General features: G+C 38.2%; 1 protein-coding gene across 1 annotated transcript; it reads right to left on the bottom strand.

Moving 5' to 3' along the window:
- Window positions 1-295: 295 nt before the first annotated feature.
- On the bottom strand, window positions 296-25,627 carry LOC140947498 (DBH-like monooxygenase protein 1). The gene is made up of 13 exons (XM_073396610.1): window positions 25,339-25,627; window positions 23,284-23,430; window positions 21,959-22,135; window positions 19,180-19,263; window positions 18,755-18,940; window positions 17,448-17,550; window positions 15,863-16,029; window positions 13,442-13,514; window positions 8,643-8,728; window positions 8,343-8,381; window positions 4,359-4,418; window positions 3,594-3,721; window positions 296-639 (listed from the first exon to the last, which is right to left on the bottom strand). The coding sequence occupies exons 1-13, from the start codon at window positions 25,615-25,617 to the stop codon at window positions 510-512; spliced, it is 1,659 nt and encodes a 552-aa protein (XP_073252711.1). The 5' UTR covers window positions 25,618-25,627; the 3' UTR covers window positions 296-509.
- Between the last annotated feature and the right edge of the window lie 1,694 nt (window positions 25,628-27,321).

The following is a 27,321-nucleotide window of genomic DNA, read 5'->3' on the forward strand; positions in this document are numbered from 1 at the left end:
ATGGTCTATGTTGAAATGGTGAATAAAGCAGGAACACAGTCGGTTCTGTCTTGATCAGACTGAGACAGCAATTAGCGACACGGCTGTAACAAGCAGTCCAAGGTGGGAAGGAACTACAGCTTTGCTGCCAAGGGATTCTGTAAGTTTGCAGCTGGATTCCGGTTTGTAAGGCGTCCTGATCAAAGGCTTGGGTTCGAGAACATTCCTCTAAAAAAAGCGATGAAAATTCATCAGTGGTATTTAGCAGATCAATTTAGCAATAATTTTCTTCCATGCCCTCTCAAGCATTCCCTTGATTATCAACTACTTTTCACTGCCGTTCTTGTGGTGGTTTTGTAACCTTCTGATAAATGAAGGCGAGTGCGAAAAATTACCTCGATTTAATTACGTATGCTAGACAGGTAAAGAGACGAGAATTTGGCTCAAGTCGCTCTGCGCTCCATAGGCTTCATAATTAACAATTTTAAGGCTACCTTGTTTCTTTTTCCTTAATAACAACTAATAACTGTCTAATATACCCCTGAGTTGCCGCGGCTTGCACAAAAACTGTAGACTTGGGGGCTATCTTTGTAAGCTTTGACCAATCCTTCGTTGACGTTATCTGTCCAAAAACCTGGTTCTCGCGTTTCATTGAAATTTCTGTGATAAAGAAGGCAAACAGTGATACAAATTTCGTGCATAAACTAAAGCCAAATTCGTTGTATCGCGCTGCACGATTTGGAAACTTCAAAGGGATGTTGGGTTAAATTCTGTTCCGTCAATCATCTGAGTGGTGGTAAAGTTCAAATCACAACACAACTCGCCCTCCTAGGTTCGCCCGCTTAAGATGCCTGCAAGACAGTGTGGCAAAAAATGGTGAAAAGGACTTCAGAATAACAAAGTAAATTGCGATGGAAAGTGGTATTTTTTTATCCAGGGAAGGATTGAGGGCAGCAGACATTGCTTTTTTTTTTTTTTTTTTTTTTTTTAAGTGGAAGATATATTATTCAGATAGAAGTGTAGAATCTTCGACACAAAGCAGTCAATTGAGTAAACTATTAGTATATATCGCCCGAGGTATGAAAATTTAAAACTACTCAGCGGACGGTGAGTAGAGTTTTAACGTCTTCCTTTTATTTCTCATCTATTACTACAACTCCCGAAAATTGAAAAAGTTCTTCTAGTGAGGTAATCCCTATATATTAAGCTGGACTCTCAGCTCATCCTCGTAGACTTTGAAGTACTACCCTCGCAATATTTTTAAATATCTCGAGCTGTTGATAAATATATCGTTATCTTAGGACACTTTCCGAAAGTCAGGTCATGTTTTTGAATAAGCTGATCTGGCTGCATAGTCCTGATTGATAGTGGAATTCTCCTGGCCTGATGACTGGACTGGTCTGGCCGCCAGATCTGACTTAAAAAACTTTCGAAACGAGCAAACCCGACTGCAAGTAATAATTTAATATCTCTCAAGTATTTATGCTTATACACCGTTGAGATCAAACACTAGGACAAAACCCAAAGTAAAACAATGCAATTTCCCTGCCTCGGGGGATACTCAATCGACTGGTTTGATTCGATGTTTCTTTTGATCCTACGAATGTCTCCCTCACTTGCAAGAGAAAGGCATGCCTACTATCCTCCATCCAGCCATCTTCCATACCTCTCTCTATGGCAATTCTCTTGGATCATGTTGGATTTCGGATCTGTTTTTCCCATCTCGTAGGAATCACGACCGAGCAAAGCGCTATTTGCATAAACCCAGTTCCCATCGTCAGAAGATTGATGGAAAAGAAAAACCTAAAATCTCTTTGAAGTTTGCAAAACACGTAGCACGATACAACGAATTTGGTTATAAGTGATCATTAATAAGTGTTTTAAAACTCAAATTGACTGTTTCACAAGTTAAGGAAATGCTGTTGTTAGGATGTTGCCTTTAAACATCTAATTTCAAGCTGAAGTGTGGAGCGTGTTTACCTACAAATTTGTCCGTCGGAATTCAAGGTTCCCTTTTTTACAAGCAAAAGTATCTTAAGAGAGTCTTTAAAAGTTTCAAAAAAAGATTATTTAGTTACAATCTTGGGCTTACAATAAAGCGTCAAAGAAGGAAATAAAGTTACAGTCGGCAATAGTCACAGTTCAGTGATTTAAACACAAAATTAATTTTCTTCCGGTAGTCCTATATATCGATCGATGAGGTGTTCAAAACAAATATTTTATTTCTTATTTGACTGTTAATTGTGTGGTATTGTGGGACATTTTTATGAGTCAGGCTGAAAATAATGAATTTTAGATTTCCAGTCTGCCATCATTTGAAATTATATGATCTGATTACAACATTCAAAAAAATTTTCACAAGATTGTTTTATTTATTGAGAAAAGCCGGAATAAATTAGGCACTTCAACATTCCGGTTTTCCGAGTGAAAGTTTCCTTTAAAACCCTGTAAAAATGTGGTTATTTTTATGTCTTATGGCAACTAAGTAAAAACTGTTTAGGCTATGTTACAGGTCAAAATTAAATTCAGGTAAAAAGTAATTTTTTTAAACCTACTTGATTCTCTATTTCCTTTGTCCCCTAGCCCTAATTATTCAAAAAATACTTAGGGATAGGACACAAAGTAAATTGAAAATCAACCAATAGGTCAAAAGATTTTAGTATTCACCAAATCAGTGAACAGCAATTTTCGCGTGTTTTTAGATTTTCTCCTGTAACTCGGAATACAGTACTAAAGTGTGACGACATAAAAATGAAATTTCTGAAATTATGGGATTTGTCAGAATATTCTGAAAGAAAAATGTCCAAGAGGCCTACTTGCCAAAAATGAGCATTTGGGGGCAAATTGTCTCTGAGATTGTAGCCCAGTTATGCAAAACTCCATACAAATCCTTCTAAATCTTTTTTGGGTCGACCCCAAAAAAAATTAGAAGGGTTTGTATGGAGTTTTCTGAGTATAACTGAGCTACGATCTCAGAGACAATTTGCCGCGAAATGCTCATTTTTGGCAAGAGAAAATTAGAGAAAAAATTATTTTCATGCTGAATTTGCAACAAAATCGTAAAGGGGGGGGGGGGGTGCCTCACATGGGGCGTTAGTCCCATTGCACCTACCCCTTTTGGGTTTTGCTTCTTTTCTTTTATTATTTTTTTTTTTGTGTGTTGTATTATAAATTTATATTGAATATTACAAGAGGAGTACCCAATAAAGCTGTGGAAAAAAAAATTCACTTGACAAAAGTCCCCGAAATGTTTGTAAATTGTAAACAAAATGCCTACTAAGTGACGATTTTGATTAACAAAAAGTTACTTTTTTTCATTTTTATACACCTGATTTGGTAAATACTAAAACAATTATCCCCCTCAGGGTCGGTGAATAGTGGTGGATATATATCTTGACGCTTCGTGTCTCGGTATACATCACCACTATTCGCCTCCCCTTTGGGGGATGGTTAGATATTAATCTGAATATAATTTTGACCTGCAGTATACAGATAGAAACCAGTCGAGACTTTTCCATCAGGTTTTAATGCCCTTGCAGAACTCTACCATAATTCGCAAGAAAGGTATCTAATTTTTGTTAGTTGGCACGACTGCTGTCATTGTTTATGCATACCTGAGACCAATTTTTAAAGCCCAGTTGACGACCGCTTGCGAGTCACTTGAAGTGCATGTTGACAAAGCGACTTTGGGGTAATAGAAAACAAACGTTAAGCACATTTCTTCATAAGTGGAAAGCCCTCCCTAAAAAAAGGGAGAAAACAAAGAACCAAAAAGAACCTATTAAACATTATAAACAGAATCAATGATTTTCGCCCCGATTAGTTTCCGTTTGAAACAAATAAGGTGGCTTATACATTATTCGGTTATATATATTATAGCGAGAATTAGACGCCTAGTCCTACCTCTGTTAAGACCTGTAAATAATTCATAAGCTAAAAACGCACATTGGAGTAACAAACATTTTGCGATTACCAGCAGAAGTATTCCGGATTGATAACTATACTTTATGTTACAGGTTAAATAAGGAAGTGAAAAACATGCAGTTAAGTAGAAAAAATAACACGATTTTGACAAAGCCGCCGACAACTTAATAGGTCTCTCTAGTTAAAATACTATCAACGAAAGTCACATAGAGAACGTCTACTGTACTTAAACTGAGTTGAACTGAGACTGAAAAAGTAGCGATTGTAAATTAAAGTTGTTGTTGTTGTTTTTTTTTTTTCAGGAAGCGTGTTCTCCCCTAGGATTTTGAGTAACATTTGCGAACTGGGCAGTCTGCTAGTTCAAACATCCATATAAACGTGAAAATGCATTTTCTTTTGGTTGTGTGTTTCTTTGTTTAGTTGTTTGTATGTGTTTTTTATTATTATCAACCTACAGTAGTCACCAAGAACCGATCGTTAGTATCATAAACGCAGACGTTAATCAAGGCATCACCCTGCAAGAGAAGACAATAAACGGGCAAATGTCAAGAGAGGATATGCAAGCAAGTGATAAGTTAGGTAGTAAATTGCCCATTTTGAGGGTCGGTGTTTGGTCGAATGGCATTACGGAACTGTTTTGGGGGACTAACTTAGACCCAGCTTCCTGTACAACCTTGTACTAACCAAAAGGGACCTTATACGGGGATGTCTGCAACGGCACGCGGACGTTTAGAATGCGTCTTGACCTTCTTCCGGTAGCCGTCGAACGAAAATTCTCGCTATAGCTGTGTTGTCTGAGACGTCAAAAAACAGTGTTTGCCATTTCGTCCAAGACGTGATCATGAGTAAATTATTTTCATTTAAGATTCTTTTACAATTTTCGAATATTCTCGACTTGTTATAAAGCAAACACATTTCTTTCGTTTGTATTAGCTATTATTCTGATTTTTTTAAGGAATAAATTTGCGAAAAACATTTTTCTTTCTTCTGCGTGGATCTATGGAAACGTGTACCGTAAGGATTTATTGCTCTCTGTAAGTTCTCTTCATTTCTTTTCCTAACTCGGTTAAGCAGGATTAATGTAGAGGAACTTAACTGGAATTAATCTTTATTGTCTAGATCTTGCCGTAAACAAAACATGGTTCGTGCAGCAGAAAACCAACTTTAACGTTTACTGTTTTATGTAAGATCAAACATGGAGTGGACTGAACGATGTGCCTTTTTTTTTCATGAGATTCTCGTTCTTGAACCATTCAAGATGAAGAAAAGAAGCATCCAAGTGGCCAAATAGCGCCTTGGATAAATAGCGAACAATCTAAACAGCCTACACACTTCCCCGATTCAGAATGACGAAGAATTCTGTCAGAGAACGATAGACGCTTTTGAGCGAGAAATATAGAGCAAAGATGGGAGACAAAGAGTGTCTAACAAGTAGGACTGAAACAGATTTGATCGACATTGAAAAAAAATGTCCAGGAAATAGAGGAATGAGGAGGGAGAGGACAAAACGCGGAGCCCTGCTCCGTGGAGTATCTAAAATAGAGTACGGCCCTAAAAATCACTTTTGGTCAAATAAATACTTTATCAAGATGATGAAACAGTAAGATGCAAAAAACTTTACTTTATTCTAGCTTTCCAGCTCTCCGACTGTTACAGATCGATGCAGTTCAGAAACCGCTGACCACCTCAAACGGAAGGCTTTGATCAAATTACCCGTTATCTTCAAACGGATGCCCCAGGCCAGGATGTCAAGGAAAGCAGCAGCAGGAAAGCGCACGTCATGGATTATTTAGCAAGCTCGTGTTCTTTTGAAAAGTTGCTATTTTAATTGCCTCTTCCTTTTGTAATCGATTGTAAGGTTAAATTTAATCAAGTATCTTTTAAAAAGGTTTTTTATAGTTTTTATCGTCATTATCAGACGAGGAGTGCCTCGTTACAAACGTGGAGCTTATTATAGTCCCTTAAACTTCGATGAACAAACTATACAAATATATCCGGCCAGAAAAACCTTCTAGTGTAAGAACCTTGTTTGAAAAAATAGAAGCATATTTATTCTTTGACTTACGTTTAGTTCATGCTTTTGTATTCTCCGAGATTGATAACTGCCCTAATATGTACTTAAACTTGATAAAGTATTTTTTTTGACCAACAATTTTTTTAGGGGCACTCCATTCCAGGCACTCCAATGCTATAGAGTAGTCCATGAGTTAGGGCCCTACGTTCTTTCCTCTCCCGAGGGAGAATCTTTGGCTGAAAAAGCCGCTGCAATTGTCAAGAAGAAATTTAATAACCTATGTAATCAGTGAAAAAAAAAAACAGCTCAAGAGAGCCTTGGCGGAACACAGAAGTTACAGAGAATAAAACACCAAGGCCAAATAAAAACTCGTTTGAAGTGTTGAAGACACTAGAGGCTGTCGAGGATGACTACGAGGACGAGATTTTCAAGACTTAGAGTTTTTTCGCGTATTCGCAAAATACAGACAACCCGGAAAGCTTCGTTCTACTTTTTTTCTCAAGAAACAGTGTTGAATTGTTATTTTACGGAAGGAGGTTAAGCCCTCGCCTACCCACCCTCATTTCTAACATTTGATAACTCGTTTCTGTCACTAAGACATTTTCGCCAAAACTCGTGGTACAATGACGACGGCTATCAGGTTTTGGTAAAATCCAACTAGTGGTCTATCATAAAGCTGCGTTCTGATTGGTTGAGCTACTAATAGGCGATATGTTATAGTCCATTAGTAGCGAAAAGCGCCGGGTTTTTGGCGGCAAAAAGGATTAAAGTCTACCTTTAAGTAGCTGAAATTTTTTATTCTCGATATTTTTGACGAACTTGTTGGATTTTACTAAAACAATTATCCGCCAAAATGACGCTGGTTCAAGCGCGCGCATTACTTAAATTTGAAAAAATCTCGTACTGGTAGTCTTACTAGCCTGAGAAAACAGACACATTTCGCGGCATCACCACAGCTTTCCCCGCAAAATGACGTCTGAGAAACGAGCGCAGAAATTCCATACTGATGACGCGTCACTACCCAGATCTTGGTAGTGCTTCTGATTGGTTGAAGCAAATTTCATGAGTGGCACGACCAATCAGGAGCACTACCAGGATCTGAGTAGTGATGCGTCATCTGTATGAGATTTCTGCGTTCGTTCCTCAGAAGTCATTTCCCTGGGAAACCGTTGGTGGCGTCGAGAAATGTCTGCTTCTTCCTCGGGCTAGTAGTCGTACTTGTCTTAGAATAAGGTCTTTACTGCAGGATCATTTGCAGAAATGGAAAATGGGAGAATTGTAACTAAAAGGCGACGCGTAGACGTTAAGAGAAAAATGAAGAGCAGTCTAGGAAAAAAAAAACTTCAGAATGAGACAGGTAATGCTGCAACAAACTAAACAGCAACAATAAAAATTGCGAATTTTTCAGCAAATTTTCACCCTAATTCAGAAGCAGACTCAAATTATCATGAAAGTTTGAAAAAACAAAGCTATCTTGGCCTGGTTTGCAAGGTACTTTCCAGGTAGGTTTTGCTGTCATTTTATTTTGTATACTTGCTTTTATTTTTTCCAGGTTTTCTATGAAACTCCGAACATGAAGTTGACAAGAACGTATTTGAAGACTAGTTAAAAAGCACAGACACTGGCTGTTCCTAAATTAACTAATATAAAAAGACGTCTTCGTGAAAGGTGGCGGGGTCCAGAGCAAAATACCCTAAAGCAGAGTTGCTGTACACACAGGTAAATAACGGAGAACGGCATTCACAATATGCATTTTGCCAAATTCACCAAATATCCTTTTTAAGTTTTCTGTGAATTGGAGAAATTAATCTTATACAATTCACAATTTTCCCGGAAATGAAGCCACTCTACACACATGCGAACTGTAGTCATTGCTTTGTTTTATACAGTAGCTTCATCTGCATTGTAATTCCTGCTCCTCTGTAACCGTGGATTTCCACTTTTGTGAATTATTTACGTGCGGACGCGCGTAAATAAAATAGAGGCAATGTATATGGAAGGTCGCGGTAAATGTAAAAGTTGAACGGTACTCGTTCAACTTTTACGTCTACTCGCGTTTTTTCCATACATTACCTCTTTTTTATTCACACGACATTGGAAATCCAACCTAAGGGACTTGGAGCAAGTCACCATAGAGGGCAATTGATTCTCTTGTTTTTTGTTTGTTTGTTTGTTTGTTTGTTTGTTTGTTTTTTTATCTTTCCGCGTGTTTCGTGTTTAGGAAAAAAAATACAATGTGCCTTTTTCAGGGGGCAGGGTCCCAAGTTGAGACGCTATTTAAATACCTTTAAATATTCAGTTTAATAGGAACTGGTGCAGCATTTAAAGAGTGAGGCCTTTATAAATGGAACGAGAAAACACTAAAGGCGAAGTGAACCTACATACAAAATCTGTACGAGAACTACAGACGCCATAAGTTTCTTACCGGAGCGATGTGAACCTCCTTACTCAAAACTTGATATTCCTGTTAACAAAATGACCCTTCGTAGTTAATGACATGATAAAACACTGTATTAATAGTAGCACTGGATGTGGACATAATGTCAGTGAGTAAACTAAAATGACACCTCAACGCTAGTACTTTTCTCTTTTACCTTGTAAACCACTCCCGGTCTGACGCGTACATTCCAAATCTAAAACGGGTGTTTTTTAGGCTGTTTCTGTTCGTTTCGTAGGCTCAGTATTACGTAGGCTTATTATAACCCTAGTTTCTTGATAAACTCACCTGGAAGTTAAAGTCGTAATTGTCATCTCTTATAATTTCAGGAAGTTCGACGCCGCCCCTAACGTGTCGGAGAAAAGCTTTACGTCCTTAAAAATAATAAAAGCATTTATCACCAAGAAGCAAACGATAGTTCAGCGATTCAGCAGTTCATGCCGGGACTTGAGATCTCAAATATATGACTTGATTTGGCTAACTGTATCATTTTGTAGTAGTTAAGGAAATGATGAAATGTTGTTACACAGCAACTCCTCAGCATTGAATTTAAGAAAAAAAAACTAAGAAAGTCCAACATGAAGGGCCGTTTTGAATTAAGCAATAGACCACTTTCTATGGGTTTACCGGCGTGATAACCCACGCGGGATTTTAGGAGAACACGAGAAAAGCTTGTAAATCACGAGCCGAAGGCGAGTGATTTACAAGCTTTTCGAGTGTTCTCCCAACATCCCGCGTGGGTTATCATGCCGGTAAACCCATAGAAAGTGTGGTCTATTGCTTTTATAAAATAACTTCTAGTAGAATGGAGTGTTTTAGGTAAAAAAAATATGGTTCTAGTACCGTGATCAAGTCACGTCTTCTCTTTAAAGTCATCAAAGCCAATCATGACTCACGATTAAAATAGCGTTGAACTTTCTCAAAACTCAGTTCAGTCAAACAACAAACAACAGCACTTCAAAACACGAGGTTTTGCACTCATTACATGACAACTTATGAAAGCTGTTTTACAGGAAAAGTCGACACATATTCAAGCGAACATACAATGAAAGAAAACGTTCAAGGTTTGTTTAGGGACTGTGCAATAATTATCAGGGAGGGGTGAAAAACTAGAGTTATCTAGCAAAACTTAGACAGTACCCCCCCTTCAAAACAAAAAAATTAGTTCTAACCCCCCCTCTGTTATGTTAAAAATAACTTCGCACCCCCCCCCCCCCCCTCCCACCACACTGGTAAACTCAAAACTGGACTGAGCTGCCATCACAGCTTCAATAATGACAAACGTTATTATGTAACATCTAGTATCGAGAAGGATGTTGATCGCTTCATTGAAGATTTAGACAAAGCATTTGCTAAGTACCGGGGTGCTTACCACATTGGCTCAAAATCTAAGTTTTCTGAGGCCAAAAAGAGAAAGGAGCAGAGAAAAAAAATCAAAGAACAGGAGATTGAACGCTTCAAATAATAGACGAAAAAGAGCTTGCATTATATTTAGATCCTTGGGAGGACAGCCTGTTGAACTTTGTTATGAGCCACATATATATGGAATTCAGCAAATCGATTCAGTCGATGACGAAACGTTACTTTTATTCGCATCAAAAACCGACAAAGCTTGCCTACGAGATCTGTTTGATTCCTATTGTTTTATGGGGGAAGCTGAAAAACAAGTTCATGATTTTTGCTTTACATAGGATCAGCTCAATTACTTAGAAGACGGGTTAAAATTGATCCGTTGTGAATTTGCTTTTCATTTTGATGGAATATTTCAATAATCGTTTAACAGCTGTTCGTGTTGATATTTGTTACAGTCTATCATGATGCCTGTATTGAGAATCTTTTATTGCGTTAAATTTTATTTACATTTCGAATAAAACTTAAAGCCCCCCTCCGTCAAATGAGTGATTTTACTTTGAGCCCCCCCTATCTTGGCAGCAATTTTATGTGATGCCCCCCCCTCTAGTTTTTCAGCCTCCCCCCCTCCTGATAATTATTGCACAGTCCCTTACTACAGAAGTAGAAATTAATTGAACATCAGACTGTACGCAGCTGTATTTTGTTGAGTCGATCCGTAAGAATTTCATTGTTACAGACGGAACTGACAGCTATTGTAATGGAGGACTTCATTCACTTTTTACAAGCTGCAGTGGTTTGAGATCTGTTTTCTGGACTATTATGATCAAGAAATGCTGGGGTAACGACGTGGCTGCATTTGCGAAGTTGTCGCATGTAACTCTATATGCACGTACAGCGACCGATGGAAATATGTCAGTGGTGGAGAAAGGTTTCTTTGCCGTAGCCACATGCAAATGAGTGATCAAAAAAACTATGCGAACTAGTATCAGGACACAAACGACTTACTAAAAACATTGCCGGGAATAAATTCCTGTTAGGAAGGTGGCATTATATGACAACCTTACTAAACCTTTACATGTAGCGTAAATGAGCGTAAAGCTGTTACAACAACTTTATGATAGCTTTACTAAACCTTTAAGAGCCGAGCGCGTAAATTTACCTTTACAAACCTTTACGCGCCGTGGAAAGTTTGCGTAAAGTTGGATGACCAACTTTACACAGGTTTGCGCAAACTTTAATTTTGCGTAAATCTCCATTTTCATGCTGTGCATATTGGCGTAAATATTTGTCGATTCGTGAAGTCAGGTGGTTTGAGGTAGGTTATGGCATCGATATCACCTAATAATTTGTGCAAATGTTGGAAAAAAACCAGCGCGAAACTCTGACATTTTTCATCATCGTTGGCAGCTTGTTTGCAACCTACAGCGGCCGATTTTGTACTATATCTTGATCAGAGATCTCTTTTTGGAACAATTTGTTTCATTAAGGAATTTAATTTTGACATAAAATAAATCAAGAAAGCTAAAACTATCCGTTTTGTTGCTGGTTGGCACATGGTTAAGTTTTCCTAGAGACTTTCTACACCAGAAATTCACACAGTTGTTGTCTTTCTCTGCGATTGGCATCGTCGTGAAATGTAAACTGTTTTCCAGCTTTGTACTTTATAACTTCTAAAGCTATGGCAGTAGCGAATTGTGACGCTCAGTAATAAAATGTGGAAACCAACGCTTTTAATATTAAGAAGGGTTGGGTAGGTAACTTGTTCTGTTTTTTAGCCTTTCTAAAATCGTTGTTTGCAGATCAATAGCCGGTTTTGTTTATGGCTTGTGGTCCGGATGCCTTTTTCTATGGGTTTACCGGTATAATAAACCATAGGTTTTTGACCAATCAGATCACGAGTAACTATCTCAGTTATTTTATAAACATGCATAAACCTTTGTATACATGATTGAAAAAGGTAATGAAGTCATATTCGCAGAGGCAGCATCGATATCGATCGTAAGCTAATGAAAAAGGCCTTAGAACGAGGCAGTGGTACAAAAACCACGCCGAACCTTCTTCGTAGGGGTACCATGGCTGCTTTTTCGCGTTAAGGAACATGATGAGGAGATAATTGGATTAAGGGAGTGCGAAACAAAATGAGAAAAACGAAGGTAAAAGCCGGATATCAGTCAGGAGCCATTCCTTGATTCACGCGAGTGTTAGTCGATTTTTGCATTGATAGTTTGAACGAGTGAGAGGGATTGGACCGGAGTCTGGAATCGAAGGATGACGCAACAAGATGCAATGACGATGTGATGTTAATCCAAGCGACCGAGTGCCGAGTAAAAAGGTTTTGTTTTCGACCCAATTTGGACAAAAATGTTGGTTCTTTTTCCCGAAGTGGGCTAACATTTGCGATCAGTATTTCCTACTTTCAGAATTGGCCAAATGTACACTGCATGCGCGACACTGGAAAATCTCGACCATTTACAGAGACAGTATAACTACAACTTCAAAACCTTAAATCCTACGGCCACCAAAATTACACACAATAATTCCAACTTCTAGGCATAACTTGATTGACATAATGACGTAATCCGACGTCAAAATGACGTCATATTGTTGAATCTATCGGCAGTATCCAAATTTCCCTCAAGGGAGACATAAAGCGAAAAATACTTAAACAGTAAGGTCTCAAATAAAATTAAGGAAGTTGGCGAACACTCAAATGGTCTTTAAAAATAGCAGTGATGTCATGATGACGTCATTAATTGCCAAAAAGGAACTGGAAGCATCTGCCATCTTGGATTCGCCATTTTTAATTATTTAGATGTACTCCATTTTAATTAAGACTCGTACAAATCGTGTTTTTTTTAACAGAAAACTTAATAATCTGAGTATAAAAGGATGCTTAGATTAGGCAGCAAAACAAATAAAAAACAGCAAAATATGAAATTCCGAGAGAAACTAAATTCAACTCAGCATCTGCTATTTGGTCATATTAAACTCATGTTTTTTTCTCAAACTGGTCACTAAAAGCCTGGATTTCATTAAAAATGCAATAACTTTGATAAAATGTGTAATATAATAAATCAATCAGTAAAAATTAAAAAAAAACCATTTTTTTTAGAAAATATGCAAATTTTGAAAAGCATGGCTGTCAAAACTCGTTTGCCATGGTGACAACAATACTGACGTACACGTCACGATGGCTTTAAAATGCTCCCAGATAAATTTTAGGAAAAGTCGCTAAGTTTGCTGGTCTTAGCTTGGACGGTTTTGAAGTCATCCAACTTTTTAACGGGGGTTGGGGGGGGGGGGCTCAAAAGTCGCCCCCCCCTCCCGGCGGTGAGAATAGGGTTAAGACTCGGGGAAAGAAAAACGGCACGACTAAAACTATTTCGCTAGAATTTCTGTGGAATGGCCTCAAATGCCAGAACCACACAATAGACTGACAAATGAAATCAAGGCAAGAAATTCTGCTGTCTTTTTTTCCTTCAGTCAACTAATATGACGCAACAACAATTAAAACTCGTGGGCTGGGGCCACCTTTGGACCAATGACATTTGAAGTTTTATGCCTACTTTTATAACTAAGATAGGGTTTCCCTCGCTCCCGTTTTGTCTGATCTGAACATTTCTGGCTTCAGTTTATCACGTACTCACTGTATTCTTCAAGTTTTTGGAGATAAAAATGGTATCTTTATTCGTCTTTTATAAAGTTGCAGTCTATTTACCTCTTTTAAAACTTACCGGCTAGATGTGTATGTAACAGCGCTGAAAAGACGTTGATTCCCCCTTGAGGTAACTTGCTTTCTTTCAGTCCCTTAAAAAAAATATATTTCTTTATATATACATATTACATGGCAGGATCATAAGGAAACCTTCAATCGCTTTCAGTAAACTCTGAAATTACTTTCATCAACAGTTGCATATATTATAATATATATCGATATTTTCGATTTTTCCTGACTACAAAAATCCACTAGAAAACACAAAAGTGTCTAATGTTTGTTCACTGGTCAAAAAAAAAGATGATGCCAGAACGAAAATCATGCACGCTCATGGGCCATTAAATTTTCGTTATGGCCGACAGCCATCTCCAGCCATCTCCTGTTACTGTCGATTTAAAATCTGGTAAAAGAGTATTTAGTGATGTCCGATGTGTTCTTTTTTATAACCGCCGGCCCTAAAATAAACTCACTTTGTCATCTAAATGTTTTTCACTACTCAGATTGTGTTATGAATAATTATAAGTTTCGGAAAGTTAACAGGATTTGACTAAGAAGATATATTTAATTAAAATGCCAGCATTTCTCTCAGGCCAATTGATTTTGCTTTGGAATAAGTCTTCATAAGCAGGGGTGGAAACGACAGCAGACATTTGCAGGGGAAAACAGACCCCATCAAATCAAGGCGAATAGAGTAAAGAAGTCATGACGTCACAAAAAACTAAATTTATGAAAATTAGGGATTAATTGGAACAATTAGAAATTCAAACAGCGTGTTAGCGCAAATTAAAAGGGGTGGAGGGGCGGAGGGGCATAAGCAACTTTATGCTTTGATGTCTCCGTATAGATCCTTCTAAATTTGACCTGGATCGTAAACGTTACGATGGATCCAAGCCAATTTAAGAAGAATTTGTACGGAGTCATCAGAGCATATCTCCCCATCAATTTCCACTAACACGCCAGTTTGGCAAGTGGTCATGTTTCATCTCCTTGTTTGAGAAAGTCCCAACCAATCTCATTATTTCACAAACTGGCTTTTTTTTTTGACCTCACCCCTCTTTACCTTATTAGTGTGATACAACTTTTATTTGCGAGTCGTTACGCTACTTTGCTCTTTTGATTGCATATAATAATAATAATTAATAATAATAAGAAGAAAGTTCTTTTTAGAGATGGCCTAATATTGTCACATAATGTGGTTTTCAATAGGGCACTGCATAAAAACTATAGTACTAAAAATGACAAAATATTAAAATAGATGAACTAAAAAATGTCACACTATGCGAACTTTTTGAGATTTAAAATCTTTAAGTAATGACATTTTAAAAGCATTACAAGGTAGACATCTCATGAATTCTGGAAGGGAATTCCAGTCTGTCAATGCACTATTAAAGGATCTGAGTAGACCCCAGTTCGTGTTTGTTCTAATAGATCTAATAGTTTTCCTGGAGCGGGTGTTACGGCTATGATAGTCTGAGCCTCGAGTAATCACACTGTTTCTTTCACGGTCATTAATAAAATAAAAAAACACCGTTGCATTATAATCTTCTGGTTGATAGATTCATCCAGTTCAGATCTAGATTAGTGCTTGAGTTGAAGAAGAATGCGTCGCTCGATCCAGAACTCAGAGCTTGGCTGCTTTATTCTGAAGAACTTGGATACAATCCATTAAAACTTTGTTGTTTTTCTCACCACATACGATACTTGCATATTCAAGAATAGAAATGACCATTGTTGACTGATAGATCCTTCTTGCATAAACTGGGAGAATATGCTTGATTGGTTTTAAGACACCTAGTCTCTTTGCTATTTTACTTTGAAGTTGTTCAATGTGGTCATGCCAAGTAAGATGCTGGTTCATGATCACTCCAAGATACCTGAATTTGGTAACGTTCTCCAATTGATAATAATTGGCTACAAGAGCTATGTCATTAAATTGACTTGGTTTGTTACGTCCCCTATGACCATAAACTTCGACTTCGTTTGTTCTGGCTCTAACTGATATTCTATTGTAAGGGCTTTCCCTAATTGGGAAGGGAAGGGGCGACGTGCTAACTGCTGGCGAATAGAAAAAAAACTGGGCTCAGTTAAATACCTTTTTTACGAGTGTAAGATGTGAGGGCAACTAATTCATGTTTTAGACCATCTCAGAGCAATAGCTATACTCTTAAATCATACGGTAAAAGTTTTATTGAATTGACCCCAAGTTTTTTAGGACCTGCCAGAATAAATACCTAAAGAGTGCTTTTATGTCTGTAAAAAAATATATATATATATTTTAAGAAAAAAAACAACGATAACTCCAGCTAACAACTCTGATTTAAGTTTTTCTAAATTAGCTGCCTCCTTGTCAACAAAGCCAATGCAATTTTTTAGTTATAAATATGTGGGACAAGCGCGGTCCTTACTGCATTGAAAGGTAAATATCGGTAGATGGCGGTACCTTTTGGGTGCAATCTGGGCTACAGAAGCCCTTTATTTCCCAGTCTTTCTGCCTCGGAGGAATCACCACTGCCCAGTTTACGTTCGCTCCAACCCTCAGTACTCCCGACTCGTATTTTCTCAACTGTTTAGTGTAGTGAAACCGCAACCCAGAACTATCAATCATTCCTTTAAAAAAAACAAAATTTATCAGACTGAAGGCCAAGTGAACATCTTTAAACGCCATGATTAAATATCTCGATAACCCACCAAGTTTTGAGCCGAGAATAATTAAGTAGAACAGAAAAAGAATTCACAGTTAGCAATTTTTTCTCTGCTCTTGCCATCGTTGGTTCTGAACCAGTTCCCTTTGTTTTCCTTTTTGGGGGTTTGTTTGTTTGTTTGTTTTTATCCATAAGGGAGAGGCATAAATTCCAGCCCTAGCCGTTTCAAGTCATTTTAAGTGACGCTGTATTATAAAAAAGTTCAACACCCCCCCCCCCCAAATTGCTGCCATTAGTCACATTGACGATGAGTGAATAAATAGCTTATGAAATAGTAAGCGAATTTAATCAGCAAAATCACTAGAAAGATGACAGACCACACCGCCTGTCAAGGGCAAAAACTTACCGCTGCATGCATGGTAATAGGGAGTTTAAGCAAATCGCTACGGCGACCTCTACAACGGCGGCCGGAAGTAAAAAAGCCCCGAAATGACGCTTGGAAATGACCTTTCGCTGTACCGCCAAATGCTATCACCTGAGCTGTCCTCTGGCGTAGTCGCTACTACGTGAGTATAAAAGTCGACCCTTCTCCTATTTTTTACGATCACTGGTTTTAAAAGCATCATAGATTGTTTTTCGCTTTATCGAGAAAGTATTCGAGGCTTCTGGTTTTCCAGTGAAAACGTTTTCCTTGAATTTTCTCAGTCTGAGATTTCGATCCTAAAGCGAGTGTGCCATGAGTTCTGCCGCGCCATGGCCGCAGAAAATCCGCCAGTACAAACAAAGGCTAGGGGAAAACCGTAAGACGACTGTTAGCAATAAAGCTAAATGTCACTGAAGGTTGTTTAAACAAGAATAGAATAGAATCTAAAACGCTGAATTTGTTGATTTGTTGTTAAACGCAGTACACAAGAAGGAACATCACTAGCAGCTTACTCCGACCTTCATCTGTAGTTTTCTGTTTTGTGTACGAATGGCCCTCTGATGATGTTTACTATCAATATTCTTCTTGGCCAAAGAAATTTTTAAATTGGCCGTTTTCTTACTTGACCACCATTGAATTCGGTTGTTGATAAATTATAGCGAAAGCAAGTGAGCAAGAACCCGAGCTTGAAATTTGGCGAGCTACGAGACGTACTCTCCCCAGGACACCGCGTCCACGACCGCCGTAGTAGAGGTCGCCGTAGCGATTTGCTTAAACTCCCTAATATAACACTCTGAGTATCTTGTCAGTTTGTTAATACTTAAAACGATGTTATGAATGCCCTTAGAAAAGTTTTATGTTAAGCTATTTTGGGCAAATATAGAGTCAGTATATGTATGAAATTGGCACTCGAAAAGGTTTTCACCAGAAATGTGATATATGTGCTAAGTTTTCCGTACCTTTTAAATTTTGAGGATTGTCATAGTGGACTTCTAGGAAGACAACCTTTGGACTGTCTGCTTTTCCAATGGCGAATCCAACGTGTTCCGGGTAATAGAATGCCTTTAAAAAGATAGATTACTAGTATGGAGTCAATATTTTTAACAGCTCTGAAGCTTTTACCCTTTTGCTTTTTGAGGTCTAATCACTATCTGCTCATTGTTTTTATTCTTTTACATTGTATACTAGGAGTAATCGGAGCTTAGGAGAGTGCGTTCGATATGTTTGTTGAGGCGGAAGTGTGGTTGCGATGTAGATAAACACGATTATGGCATATTTTGAACGTAAGGGCTGCGTACAGCGAAACCTCTGTTTAAACTGTGTATCATTTTAACAACATTTTCAAAAGATATCTTATGGTTCGGTGTCAAGTGCATTTAATCGGAGGAGACATTGGCCAGCGTCGGACGTGTAAATGGAACATTTTTTTTTTACTGGCGAGAGTCACAGGGCGTAGTTCCTCAAAGGCCGATTAGTTCTTATTACTATGTGACAAAACGGCCGCCGAGCTACACAACTCGGTAAATTTACTTTGTAGCATAACGGCCGCCGAACTAAACCCGGTTTGATGCATGCACCAGTATACGTAGTCGCAGACATTTTCCAAAGACAGTGACGAAGAAAATTCTTTGGACACTTTTATTGTGATTTTCGAAAAAAAGTTTCACCAAAGGGTTTTTCCTGACTGAGTGAGTATGAAGAATTTCGAAATTTCCGTTTTGACGGCAAATTCTCGATATTTACAGACAGCCGCTCTTAAGATTATTAAGATGTATTAGTTATGGTAGTATTAATTTTATCACATATTGAATGAAATGCTGTAATCTAGATTACACCACCACTTCATAGGTAAGCTTTCGTATGAAGTGGTGATGTAAAATGATAAACAAATTTAATAATAAATAAATAGTGTCTTGCTGTGGAATTTTTTTTTTAAGAAAAGGTTTATTCCCATGGGCTGAATCAGTAATTCAAAGCAGCTGAGTAGAAAATGCAAGTCTCCTGCTACTTTATAAATTATAGTAAACAAGAATTTCTCTGGCTGTCATTTGAATGCACTACTCTCGTATGAATGATCACTTGGTAGGCACACTTAAAAGATGACCTGCCAATATTGTAGTTTCCAAGGAAATCTAGCTTCTATTAGAGATGCACATTTCAAAGAAGCTACGGATCATTTGAATAGTTATTACACCTTTCTCTGACTTCAGTATCGATAAGTTTGCCATCCATCTCTATTTATCAACATCATTATATAGCTACGTACTTTACCACCGATAGCCCAGCCAGCAATGGTTACGAGTCCAGCACATTCTTTAATTTGAGGAGGCATGTTGGAAGCATAACATCTACCAGTATAGTTCAATAGGTGCTTTGGAAAATCATCACTGCACTCGTACACCAATATGTGGTGAACCACACCCTCGTGGTCCGCTTGAATGACAGGTTCAATCTAAGTTTACAAATCAAAGTAAGTCGAACATCAATACCTTTACCTTATTTTTTAGAAACAATAATTCACAGTAAGGTCCTAGCTTGTGATTTGTAATAAACCTTTATTATGATCATCATCATCATCATCATCATCATCATCATCATCGTCATCGTCATCGTCATCGTCATCGTTATTATTATTATTATTATTATTATTATTATTATTATTATGCTACTTCATTTTGTGTAGAATCTCACCTTTACGATATGGTGGGTTTCATTGAGTTTAGGAATTTCAAAAACTTTACAAATGTAGCTAGTTCCATCTTCAGGGATAACAGTCTAAAAGACAAAAAAATTAATAATAATAATTATCAGACAAATCTATATCTTTTAAGGTCAGCTAAACCATGTTTGCGCGCTGAGATCACTTGTGCGATATGACAAAAGCGACGAAAACAAAATAGATTTCTATTGACAACTTCTGGGCATTTATATTAGCTTGTCCTCACATTTTTTCTTGAAAAGGTCATTGAATGCATATATTCTTATGGTAAAGGGGTTAACAGTAAAGGAATTAAGCATTTCTAGATGCGAAAACTTCTAGTTTTTATTATTCTTTAGATCACGCCTGACTTTTGTGCGCCCGAAAAGAATTGCCTCAGGGAAATTTCCTAGAGCCTGCAACTCTATCTCAGAGAAACTGTGTCGGAGCCACCTTTAGTTAATATTTAAACTTCTTTAAACAGCCTGTTCTTATCTTCAATTTTTTCACGCTTTCTTTAATATATAGATTTAGCCACAGCTAAAAGCGAAGCTCCCATTGATAAATTTATAACTTAAATCAAACAATAATTTTGTATTTCACAAATCAGTTAACTTAAGGGCACATTCCTGTGACTTTTAGGGAAAAGCTAAGTGATTTTGGAGTGAAACAAATATTGTATCGAGTTGATATAGCCTTATATATACACACAAAAAATAGTCTTCGGTCACATTTAAGAGCAATAATGGCTGTTGATCACAGTAGATAAGAAATAAGGCGTGGAAAACAAATTCTTGGAAAACAAATCAGGCCGAATTTTTTGCGTTCGACAAGTTTACAAATTCTTGCCAATAAATCTGGGTGCGTGCAAACCAATCTTTTATTTTTTTTTATACACCACATCTGAGGAGAAAGAGAGTACTATGAGGCGCTGTTTTTATCATACAGACCTCGTGCAAAATGCAGTATTTCACAATTTTTCAAGACAAATTGCATTCATTCAATATTCAGGACCATCGAAGCACGCGTGGACTTTTAATTAGCGAAACCGTTCAAAAAAATTCTAAAATCACCTATACGGCCAGCCGGTTCTAACTTTTAACAAGCCCCAAATTTGCGAAGAAATTTTAAAAGAGTTACGCTTCAACGTGATTAAAGAATTTATTGAGCATGTCTTTTATTAATGGTTTTATAACGATGTGTAATATTAAAAAGCGTTTGATACGTTCGGCATTTTGAGTACCCCTTCAAGCGATGTTTATGATCGGCTGAAAACAAACGGCAAAGCGATGAAAATTACACTTTTGAGACATGTACCAACAATCAATAAAGAAACATAGTTCGGTAGAACATTTACAGAGACAACAATTTTCATTCACGTAAACAAATGAGTATTTAAGTGTCTCTAAGAATCCGCAAGTCTTTACTAGTAAGCTTAAAGATTAAGTTTATGTTTTAAGCCGCCAGTTTCCTAGCCTGATTCTCAGACGTCCGAGGTCGTTCGCGGTCCCTTTCGCTTCCCGTTTCCCGGTGTTTGCTGTTTTCAAAGATGAACCTCACGACCAGAAAAACGCTCAAAGCTTTCTTTCTACAGCAAAAATTATAACTAAATGTTCTTCGGAAAGTTTTTTCTTTCTCTTTACGGTGAATTAATGTCGACTAAAGGCTTTTTAAAGTTCTGTAAGCTTAAGCTTATATCAAACCTCATACTAGGTCAGATCAGTATCTCAGTCAAATCTTAATACAAACGTGCATAAACTACAATAGCTTCATAAACTGCGCCGCTGGACTTCATGAAATTAGATATAAATACAATAATTACTAAGGCTTACCATATTTCGAGATGCAGCTCCTGAAAGCTATTAAATAAGGCAAGGGTCGCTTGAGCCTTTATAATTCTCGTACGCATCCAGCAAGGTGAAAAACAAAAACGATGCCATCCGAAATCGGATTATCGGCTTTGACAAGCGACGCATTTCTCAACCAAAAACCCATAAACAAACCAGCCATGAATAAGAGAACACTCTTGATAGCAGCTGTATTTCATTTTTTACATCCAGTTGAAAAAGGCAGTTAAAAACACCACAAGTTGACTCAAAACTCTGTCAGCTTCAGCTGTCAAAGTAAACAGCCTTCAAGATGCTGCATAAATTTTACGCATGAACTCACCTGTCAAATTTTAACCAATCAGAGCATAATGATTTGACGTGGAGCGTGACCAACACGTGACCATGGTAAGAAAAGGTTATCCCTGCCTGTATTTAAAAAAAACTGGCTGAATTTTTGCGTCTGAGGTCAGTTTGAAATCAAAATCGTATTAGTGCGGGCGATACTGACATAAACATAACAAATTTGATATGAATTTTAAAAAAAGTAAACGTGAGCCTGCGATCATTTGAAAACGAGTAAATTGTCAGAGGATAACTTCAAAAAATACTCGACCTTGATGGGTCGACACCTGAGCCCACGATACGGTCAGGTGATACTGATCAGCGGATACCCTGTTTTGACAGCTGTCAATTGATGACAACATTGATGTGCAATCAGCTTTCTCCTGGGCTCCCAAGGTAGCTAGAAAGTGTGAGAGTAAATATTGGTATGCCCGTGGTGCGGACGGACGGTCGCTCGGTCGGTCGGTCACATGATTACCAAATTTTCTGGGATGGGTAGATTTACTTAACCATGGTGCTCCGCTGGCGCGCTTCGCGCGCGGAGCTCCGCTATGAAAAGTTTACCGCGCTATTCTAAGAATAAAACGACACAAAGTATTACCATATTGTGCCTTATATCAAAGGTTTTAGTATCAGGTGGTAGAGTTGGTTCTTTGTTGGCGTTGTTTAGCAGATACACACTCCTTTGCCCACGGTTTCCAAGGCTGTGTCGTAGAATGGAATTTTCTGAGGCTGGATCTTCTGGGTGGTAAGCATAGATCACTTTCGTTGTCCCTGCCTGAAAATTGAAAGTGTTGTCAAAGTCGCAGCCACCATTCTAATCACTTAGTAAACAGCAGTGTCACTGTCACTTTATCAGGTTTGGTGGCTAAGGAGGAGGAGCCACTTTTCGTGTACGAAACTTGTTGAGGAAGTAAAAAACTAGGTATAGAGACGCCCACGTTCAAAATTCGCATCGCCTGCTTTCTAATAATCTAAATTCCTAATTTGGGCCATCTTTAAGACAAATGATTAGGGAAGTTTGTTTCAAAAGACACTATGTTACTGCATGTGTGGCAACATTTTTCCAAGGGTCTCTCCTCTCCACATCCCCTCAAGGGAGGTCCTGGGAAAAAGTTTGTGTCTGTGTGAGAGTGAAGCCGGCAAAAGTTTATCTTTAGTTTCTTTAACCCTTTGGTGACGGTTGGCGAGTAGCGAGAAAACCTTATTCAAGTTTCATCGATTCCTCTTCTTTGGACTGGTTTTCGGCTAATTAGCATAAGAATGGATAACAACGAGATTTGCAAGAAAAAAGCATATTTTCCGACTAACCTGGCGTACTTGTTTTTCACGCATGAGCAAAAGCCTAAATTTGGACCTTTTTTGCGAATCTATTTCGATCTTTCTCTCTCGCTCTCTTTTTTTCTTTCTTTTCCTTCTTTATTAGTGGTTTTGTCGCGCACTTTATCGTCTTTCTTTTGCATGGAATTGTGGCTGGCTAACTTTTTAGGAAAGGGACAAACTTAATTTTCAAAGAGTAGTAAGTAAGCAGCGTAATTGGCAGTGGATTTTTCCCCAAAATGTTACCTTTTTTTGTGAGTGTAACTCTGTCAGGATTGGTCAGAATATTCAAAACGAGGTATCGCTGGAAAGATATATCTTTGCTGACGTTGTTACTTACCAAATTATTAACTTAAACTGAAAGCTAAATGGGTCCAGGGAGGAATGTATTAACATCGTTCCATATGGGTCGTTTACGACCTTAGCCGTCCGAAAAGGGTTAAATGTCTTAAATAATACACATGTGATAAAGCAAATATGCCGCCCTGTAAATATTCAGGGCAACGCGCGCGTCAGCTTTTAAATCTCTTTATTGTAATTTGGTTTATACAATTAAATTTTAACATTAATTTGTAAGACGTTGACAAATGTCTAGTATGTACCTACCTCGATTTTATTGTCTTGAGGATCGCATGTGTCCAGTTTTCTTTTAAATTTCATTATGGTTTTTCCATTGTCTTCCTCAAGAGATATCAACTCGCAATCCTGCTGCGAATCGATTTTTGGCATCACGCGACCATCTGCATGTCGATCCTGTAGGGTGCAACAAAAGTGTTTTCAGATTCATGTAGGTTTGTACTAGGCTGTACGAGCGCATATGTCATTCCGATACCTGCCGGCTCACATGCCGCCTTCATGCGCGAGTGACACACCAACGGATCGAAACCATCGATCACACGCATACAAGACATTTTCTCACGCTTGATTGACAACTCCAAACACATTTTTCATTAACCATCAAAGTGGAAAATTGAATTCAATTTCAAGCCGAAATAGTCCAGTGAACGCTGCTAAATTTTGCGTTTGAGTCATAAATCAACAGGCTAAAAGTTCAACAGTGTTTTTAAGGCCCTTTTTAGGCATCAAGGGAGAAGGAACGGATCGGTTAGAAGCAAATCTCTTGTTTACACGTAAAGGTTTTGTAATCTAGGGGTGTAATGCACTTGAAAATGTTTATCACAAGTGTCTACTGAATGAGATTTTTAATTATTATTTATTCAAAGTATTTACTCTTTCTGACTGGCTCAAAGCCCCCGGCTAATTCTTCATAACCAACTAGCGTTGATCAAATTTGGAAGATACGAACAATATACCACGTGCACCGATTCGGTGGTATATTGATTTGAAAACGAGGCTGATCGATGGTATATTGATTTGGAAACTAGGTTGCACAGGCAACAGACCTTTTTACCGATACGGCGGCCATATTGAATTCATTCGATTTAAGGAGTATTATAGGATGCCCAAGGGGCATAAGCACATTTCGTTTGTACTTTCGAGGGCTTTTCGGGACATTTTTTCTTAATATTTTCTAAGAATAAGATTGTAATGGGAAACAAGATCCTTGAGCCGTGTTTGTATGTAATAATGATCGCCTTTTTCCCGAGAAATATATAGTGAAAGACCATATTTCTAATACTAAACTAAGAACTGAATAAATAATAAAACAATTAATGAATTCGGCTTTCGCATGATCTCGGCGAATTATGCAGATCTCGGAGGCTGTAATAATTCTTCACATCATACTGAGCCTCATTAAATAATTGCTTAATAGTCCGAGATAGCGAGCCAATCAGATTGCTTAAAATACAAAGAACACTGAGTGTGTATATATTAAATATTCACCTACCAGGCATTTTTCAAAACTATTTGCGTACGCCGATCAAGTACATTTATGATGCTCGATATGCCCTAAAATGGAGCTTTCATAAACCGCACCAAGAACGAATATTGAAAAAACATGATCAATTCTATTCCTAGCTGAGCGGCGGTGACTGTAAGTCAGTCATGCTCGCCTTATTTCACTGCTACAGTCTTCATAATTATATTGTATGTATTATGAATGAAATACTTGTTTATGTGTATTTATACAACGCTATAGTAGTCGCTGGCTAAGCTAAATAGCCGATTTGAAATTAGCAGATCAAAGGGTGTCTTTATTCTCAATAAATGAACCTCCAAATCATTATTATTATTATAATTTCCAGCTTTGGATTTGTTTCATGGTTTAAGCTTTAATCACTCCGTTACAGTGAAGGTTTGTGATCACAGCAGAACCAAACTCAAATGTTATATTTGGGGCTTAAGAGAATAAAGTTACAAGCTATTTTTTAGTGGGTTAGTGAGTTTTTAGTACAACACTTCCGCCTAATATGAGTACAAAGGGGAAGAATAAATTATTATTAAGCTAAGGGGTAGAGTTGATTATAATGATGACTGTTTTATGGTTATATTGAGCTTGTATGCCAGTGATAGAGAGCGCTCTTTTTTTGCTGAACAATCCATGCAAAGTGATTAGATCGGCGAACAATTTCAGTTGCTAGGACTGATATGCATTCAAATGATTACTGTTGTGTAAAATATCTCTGTAAACTCGATGTCTGTCTACCTATAAGTAGCCGCATCATTCTACATGACTTGAACTGAGACAGTTTTACTCGCCTTGAAGTACGTCTGTCCGTCTTTCACCCATCCTATTACAATATCTGCTCCCTGCATTTTGCCTTGACCGCTGGAGATGCCAAATCCTACCCATCCTGTCGCCTTTGCCTCGACAGTGAAGATAATCTCCTTTTTTGCAATGCTCACATTCCAGTACAGCTTGACATGTTGGTTTTCGTCAAGAGGAGCAAAAAACGAATGTTCTGCAGCAAGATTGGCCGAAGAAGGCTGCACTGCGAATGAACAGAGAAAAAAAACCCACTGCGCGATTAACAACATCGTTAGTTGCATGCCTTGTCGCATTATTTTGAGCTAAAAATGATCTGAACCGTAACAGTTCCCTTCATTAATATGGGGGGTTTTGTCAAGTATTATAAGAATTTTGCTTTCTGTTTTTAAAATAAAAAAACCACAAAAACATTATGACAATATTTCAAAACTAAGAAAAAAGAAAGAAATGGTATGAATTAAGTGCAAAAACATTTCATTGCACCAGATCAGACAATAGATCTGAAGAAAATGAATTCACATGTACAATCTCAAATCATATTTATTATAACGTAGCTAGAAAATTCGCCTAATCAAATTCAATATATAGCGCGAGTGTGCTAGTATATTCCCATTACTAAAACCGCTGATGACGTCAATAAACTGTTCCTCGAGTTGTTGTGAGCTAAGCAATCTTGCCGAGACGTCTCCTGAGTAAATCCATAACTCAGCAGTACACGATGAAGCGTTTACCATGTGTTTTATAAGGTTTGTTAACCGATAGTAGGGAAAAGAGGTGAGTGTTGTTGTTGTCATCTCCCCGAGCTGTGCGGGCTATAGTCTGCTACACAGCAGTTTTTAGTGTCGTCACGCAATAAACATGTTCCTCCCAATGGGACGTTTTGAGGGCACTCAAAAGGCTAGAGTTGGCCTCGAGTAACTCTTACGCCTCTTTCGTGCTCTCCAAACTTCCCGCGTGCTCGATATCTCGGCATACGTACGCTGACGCATGAGGCTTACAGTACTTTGCGAAACGAAACCAAAACGAAACGGAACCTACTGAAGTCTGTGTAGTCGGCGAAACGAAACGTAAACCAAAAACGTAATAGCCTTAGAATAGACTCGTGAAAAAATCACGTACGTTGGGGTATTGAGCACGTGGGAAGTTTGGATAGAACGAAAGGGGCGTAAGAGTTGTTCGAGGCGCCGCCTCGAGCAGCTCCAGCCTTTTGCCTGCCCTCCAAATTTCGCCCAAGTGGGAGGAACATGTTCATTGCATGACGACACTAAAAACTATACTTGCGATTTTTCACCCTTTTCCCAGACAGAGAGCCTACTCACAGGCTAAAAGCGTAACGGTTGTATGGACCTAAACCTAAACCTAAGACCCGTAAATACTAAGACCCTGGAGAACTAAGACCGGGAAAACTAAGATGCGGAAAACTAAGACCCGGAAAACTATACCGGCCACTGCAATATTCCCCAACAACTCCGGCTACCGCGGTTCGCGGTCCGCAGTTCACTGAAGCGAAACAAGCACAAATATTAGTAATTGCTGCGGAGCTAGCGAAGCAAGCGAGCAGGTACATCATCAGGATTTAAGAATTTCAGAGAATTATATAAGGTGGGACGAATTCTCCAATTCATCACTTTTTACCAGAATGCATTGCATTTAACCAGAGTGCACTGCCCCACTTTTTACCAGAATGCATTGCGCCACGAACAACTCAAATAAAAGGTCATAAAACCACGAGGAAGTTCGTTGGGTGAGAGCGTGCATCGTTCGCTGCTCAGACTTAAGAGTTTTCTTTGAGGCAACGCGGTTAGAGATCTTACCAAATTTAAGACACGCAGGAGTCTTTCAGATGAGTACGATAGTTAACTTCAATTTAAGAGCCTTTGACTCGTCCAGGCGTTAAAGTTGATAAGAAGATGAGTATTATGCTCTCCGAATCCGCACCAAGAAATTTCAGGGACTGCGAGCAACCTGTCCAT

The sequence above is a fragment of the Porites lutea genome, chromosome 9, assembly GCF_958299795.1.
Source record: "Porites lutea chromosome 9, jaPorLute2.1, whole genome shotgun sequence".
In the NCBI taxonomy this organism is placed as follows: Eukaryota; Metazoa; Cnidaria; class Anthozoa; order Scleractinia; family Poritidae; genus Porites; species Porites lutea.

What these genes read in the sequence shown, in the direction of transcription:
- LOC140947498 (XM_073396610.1), bottom strand. Translation starts at nt 25,617, where the DNA reads ATGTTGTTAATCGCGCAGTGGGTTTTTTTTCTCTGTTCATTCGCAGTG. An exon ending in AAACCCACCATATCGTAAAG is followed by an intron (nt 18,941 to 19,179) that starts GTGAGATTCTAC and finishes TTGTAAACTTAG; the next exon opens with ATTGAACCTGTCATTCAAGC. An exon ending in ATTACGACTTTAACTTCCAG is followed by an intron (nt 8,382 to 8,642) that starts GTGAGTTTATCA and finishes TTTTGTTAACAG; the next exon opens with GAATATCAAGTTTTGAGTAA.